This window comes from Sinocyclocheilus grahami, unplaced genomic scaffold, assembly GCF_001515645.1.
Source record: "Sinocyclocheilus grahami isolate Dianchi unplaced genomic scaffold, SAMN03320097.WGS_v1.1 scaffold1136.1, whole genome shotgun sequence".
Taxonomy (NCBI): Eukaryota; Metazoa; Chordata; class Actinopteri; order Cypriniformes; family Cyprinidae; genus Sinocyclocheilus; species Sinocyclocheilus grahami.
In genome coordinates this window covers 96,755-102,327 of record NW_015506315.1, presented here as the reverse complement: position 1 = coordinate 102,327, position 5,573 = coordinate 96,755, and the positions used below count along the sequence as shown (strand labels likewise).

The following is a 5,573-nucleotide window of genomic DNA, read 5'->3' as shown; positions in this document are numbered from 1 at the left end:
GTCAGTGTTCGAACTATACCGTGGACTTTGGGGGAGCCCACTTGTTTTTTTTTTTGTGGGGGGTTTGTGTGCTTACAATGACTTACAAAGATACATAAAAGCTATAAGTGTATGCACTACTTGCTTTATGCAAGCGCTATATAGGATAAATCACTATACAGGATTTACCCTATTATACTTTATCGACACGAATTGCTAGGTGAAACAACAAACAGCCACCCACAAATAGTCTATATACAAAGCATCAGGCTGTTTTTGAGTCCACATGAACAACGGTTAAAGTTACTAGTCGTCAGGCTACAGAAGAATACCATAATTCCTCTGTTCAATTAGGCCTAAGCCATCGAGAGTCACACAGACCTATAACAACACAGCCACAACACATAATTGCGAATAACATGCCTTACCTTAACACAGAATCGACCACAGAGTCCAGCGTTTATATTTTTTCTACGAATCTTTGAGTTAACGTACTAAACATGAGTGGAATTTGCACCGCAGCGCCCTCACACCTTGATGCTCATGACAAGAATAGCATGTATAGTTATCTTTATTGAAGTGAATTAGGTTTAAATCACCATCATGCATGAATGAATATTTTTGCAATTTTACACATAATATTACACAAAACTGAAATTGCATGTCAAAATAACACATTGTCAATATTTTTTGAGACCCCCCAAAATTTCACAAATCCCGTTTTCAGGGGAGCCCATGTCTTATTAAGGGGAGCCGGGCTCCCCCGTAGTTCCCACCCTGACCAGCACACATATGGATACAGAAGGATGCTCGGATTCATTCTCTTTGAATTGGTTGTTAGCTGTACATCTCTGTCCCATTGCAGATGTGTGGAGCGGGGTGAAGAGAAGGGGGTGCCACTGGACCCATCATGCTTTGCCAAGTCCTCACAGAGTCAGCTCATTCTAAACAAACCTGACTATAAGGCGGTACTCATGGGACAGCAAAAACTACTCAGAAACATGGAGTTAGTGGTGAGACTGTGATGCTTTAGACTTCAGGACTCAAATACAGTATCCATTCAGATCAGAGAGCCATAGAAATCAGTCAGGCCATTAGGTCTGCCAACATTTTCACTAGTCTCATCACAAAGGAATGGAAGATTTTAGCAATTTTTATATTTGCTATGAATGTTAACATTTTTGTTATTAAATGTTATGTTTTCTTTACCATTTTATGGCAACTATATACCGGAGGGGCCCAAACTTTTTACTACAAAGGGCCAAAAATAAAATTGAGGGCTGTGAGCCGAAAGTAAATGTTGCATTATGATATAACTGGGTCAGAAACAAAAAAGTATCAAAACAATAAACTTTTAATATAGCTAAAAAAAAAAATTCATACATTAGTTTGTGCCCTGTTTTTTTTTTCCCTATGAATACTTTATTTACAGAAGACATCCACTAAAATGTTATTCAGTGTAACAAAAAGCTTCAAATCACAAGGTTTTACCCATTTGTCAGCAATACGTTTTTAAAATATAATAATTTATTATGATCACTTATTTTAAGTATTTTTATAAGCACAGGTCAGAATGAGTAGGTTTCATTTTTACATAAATATATCTGAGAGAATTGGTTATTTGTCATGTTCTTTTAAAAACCTGTTTTGAGAGCTGCGGTCATGTGCTGTTGTCGTTCTTCCCAGATGGACTCGCAGTGTTGTATAATGAGGGAACTGCTGTCTTTCCATGAAACATCACAGCTGCTGCTAATGGAGACCAGCACCAGACTAGGTGAGATACTACCGTCCAAAAGTGTGGGATTAGTACGAGTTTTAAAAAGTAACTTTATACCTTTGTTTTCAACATTGATAATAAGAAATGTTTCTTGAGCTGCAAATCAGCATAAATATAGGAATAAATTACATTTATGTAAAAATGTATACAAATAGAAAACGTATTTTGTTGTAATGTTTCACAATATTATAGTTTGTACTGCATTTTTTTAATTAAATAAATGCTTTTCAAAAACACAAATCTTACTTACAAAATCATGTGCAAAACATCAGCAACAAATGTGGTGTATGAAAAATAGCACTACTTACGATGTAGAAATACAGTCCAAGGGGAGCTGCCTTGATTGTGCCAGTTGGTTTTTATTTAGCCCTGTTTATTGCATTAAACACTGGCTTTTGCTTATTTTTCTCACAGCTTCCAGGGCTGGATTTCAGAATCTCCCTTCATCTCCAGTCAGACAGCTTGGGATGGAGGTGGTGTAGCAGGAGAGTGAGGTTAAGCGTTAGAAGCACTGCGGGTGGCACAGCAAGAGGGATCGATTCTTATTTAGATGAAAATGAGGCTCAGCGCTTGTGGGCTGAGGGTGACTTGCTCACCAGCGGATCCTCTGCCGTGAATGGGTGCCGTCATAATAACATCTGATAAAAAACATCACAGTAATCCACAAGTAATCCACACGACCCCAATCCATCAATTAATGTTTTGAGAAGTGAAAAGCTGCATGGTTGCAATAAAATAATCCATCAAGACATTTTTAACTTCAAACCCCTGCTTCGGGGCTGAATTTTTTTGGGTGCACTGTTCCTTTAAATCATGCTCCATTTTCAGTAACTGGTTGAAATTGTTGTGGTATTTGTAATAAGCATACACGTGTGTGTGTGTGTAGAATACATTTTTTTTTAAACCTTTTTGGTAATTAACCTATTTTCTTATGCATAAAGTTATGCACACACTAGACAGGTTGTCATATTTTAAAGGTTTAGTTCACCAAAAAGTGTAAAAGTATTTTACTCTTCTGCAGAACACAAAGAAGATTTTTTTTTTTTTTTTAAAAGCTCAGTGTTTTTGTCAATATAATAGAAGTCATTGGTTCAGTGTTGGGGAAAGTTACTTTTAAAAGTAATGCATTACAATGTTGCGTTACTCCCTAAAAAAACTAACTTAGAAAAAGCAACTCAAATATTTCCTTCTAAATTAAAAAGTAATGCGTTACTTTACTTGTTACTTGAAAAAAAGTAATCCAAGTACGTAACTTGCGTTACTTGTAATGCATTACCCCAACACTGCATTGGTTACCAAAACGGTTTCATTTAGAAAATTCTTCATTCTTCAAAATATCTTTTGCGCTCCACATTTCCAGTCCTGTGGCCCAGTGGTAAAAGTAACCAAAAAAATGCTATTTTTAAATGTAAAAAGTAGTAGAGACACCAAATGTCTAATCTGAATACAACTTTCTTTTGTGGCACACGAAAGAAGATTGTTTGAAGAATGTTGATTAAACAATTTTGGTTCCCATTGACTTCCTTTGTAGGCCTATGGACCAAAAAATAAAAAAAGAGAATATTGTTTTCCTCTGGTGTAGAAGTCAGTCACACAGGTTTGTATCAACACGAGGTGAGTATATAACACAAGTTTCATTTTTGCGTGAACTATTTCTTTAAGAGCAAAAATAAACAAATTCAATTTTCTTTATATACGCCTGTAAATGACCAAAAGAGTATTCATAACAGCTCCTCAGCTAAATATTATAATGTGCAACGTAAATACACCAGTAGCTTGCAATTTACCCGAAGACATGTTATAAAGTGAAAGTTTTTGTTATTTGTCCAGAACAGGAAGCATAGCACCATCAGCAGACATTTTGAATGTTGGTTTCGCAACCATTCAGGTAGGCTCGATTTGCATCTTCTAGGTATTTCATATTTTGTGAAATGATATTAACAGAAATAGTTTGGGTCACAAGGGTTCACACAAATACAAAAACATCCACTGAAACGCCGATGATAGAATCTGGACACTTGTCACTGCACTTAAATCACCCTTACATACACTTACCATGGTTTTACTTCAGTAGCACTGCAATTATTCGCAGGCCTGTTAAAGGGTTCATTCTTAATAACCCATTAGGGGAGTGAGTGAATCCATTTCCAATCGTGATTATGGCTTCTAAATACAACAGCTTGTGTGAAGCATAGTTACGCTGATCGAAGCACAGCAATGAGGCGCAGTTCATTGTTTTACCTTTGGTTACCATGGTCTTGCACGAATACTTCGGTTCAGCTATGGTTACTAAACAAAAGCCACTTCCACGAAAAACCTGCGTGCGAGGTGTTTGACAGACGCGCGAGTTGTTTACAAGCGTGTGAGGCGTGCGCGCGTTCAGCAGCGGCTCTCTTGTGCGCGAGGATGACGCACGGGCTCGTATGTAGCAGCGTGAACGCGGAGTCAGAGTCAGAGGGGGAGAAAGAGCCGCCGAGGAGGGCAGAAACACAAGAGAGGGGCAAGTCTTTCTACGATAGCACCGCGGCTTGGGAGCAAACCAACTGAGTCGAGTTGGCTGGCATGGAGCTGAGCGTTGCCATTCTGAGCCGTTTCGAGCCGTCCACCTAAGCCGGGGCATTTCGCGCAGAGCCGGGGGGGGGGGCAGTTTGCTGTTGGTCCCGGGGGTTTGTGAAGCCCGTATGAATCTGTTGCTAGCAGAGCTCGAATGCTAGTTAGCCCTGCTGCTAAGCAGCTAGCAACACTGCGAATCAATTGTGTCGGAGATCTCGGAAATACGTGTAAAAAAGCGGTTACGCTCGTCCGCCGCTCTCGGGATTCGTTTTGCCCGTTGAGTTTTTGCTTTTTCCCAAGTGAGGGGACGCTAATAAGCGAACGCTAGAGTTTCAATTTCGATTTATTGTCAGCTGAGTTTTTTTTTTCTCCTCTCTATTAGCTTGTTAGCCGCTCTGGTTGGTTTAGTGTAGCTTGTTAGTGGTGTCGGAGATTTCTACTGTAATAGCTGTCAGCGGCAACAGCCCCTTGTTCGTGTATTTTTGGACGTGAATGATTTCATCGCGGACTGCGAGTTGTTTAGAGAAGCGATACGTTGAGATGCCGCGCGTGGGATACTTAATGTTTCCAGGGACGCTTTTATTTTCTTGTTGGAGTGCTTTATGGGAGTGCTAGTGTGCAGGGCTTTGCTTTAGATAATCTAGAATTAAAACATCGTTTTTCTTCACCCCCCATGCGAACCGGCTATCCACCTTTATCCATCCACCGCGCGTCGTTTTCATGTGGTTAAAGCCCACATTTCAGTCGCACTCTCGTTGTTTTCTTATCTAGTGGTTCGTTCGGCTCCACGCTTGTGTTCACGCCGTCGGTGGTAAGTTACATGGTCGCTGAGACCGAGCGCTGAAACACGCTTTCATTGGTTTGCGGCGGGGAAACGGCGAGATTCGCCTCGAAGTATTATGGATGATCAGACCCGAATGCTGGCTGGCATGGGCGGACTCGGCGGACTCTCTCAGGCCGACGTGGGTGACCCCGATTCGGTTCGGAAGCAGCAATCCCTCGGTCAGCCGCAGCAAGACATAGGGGATATTCTCCAGCAGATCATGGCCATCACCGACGAGAGTCTCGACGAAGCCCAGGCGAGGTAAGACCTGTGTGAGGACGAGAAGTATGGAGGCACTCAAGAAAAACACTGTTTGTTTGATTGATACTTCATAAGTTCTGTGTGAGGGGAATTACTGTGCAACAGCAGCTAGATCAAATCTACATCTTGTTGCGTTATACTTGTATAAACAGCGGCAACTGTGCGGCTGAAAATCGCATG

At 40.6% G+C, this 5,573-nt stretch overlaps 1 protein-coding gene across 1 annotated transcript in view; it reads left to right on the top strand.

Annotated features, from left to right (window-relative positions):
- The window catches only part of LOC107567228 (kinetochore-associated protein DSN1 homolog), a 5,755-nt gene extending 3,517 nt beyond the window's left edge, over positions 1-2,238 (top strand). Inside the window, exons 9-11 of the mRNA XM_016252866.1 lie at positions 845-992; positions 1,666-1,753; positions 2,171-2,238. Of these exons, the coding sequence (XP_016108352.1) occupies positions 845-992; positions 1,666-1,753; positions 2,171-2,238 (304 nt within the window). The remainder of the gene's footprint in view (positions 1-844; positions 993-1,665; positions 1,754-2,170) is intronic.
- Positions 2,239-5,573: the final 3,335 nt, after the last annotated feature.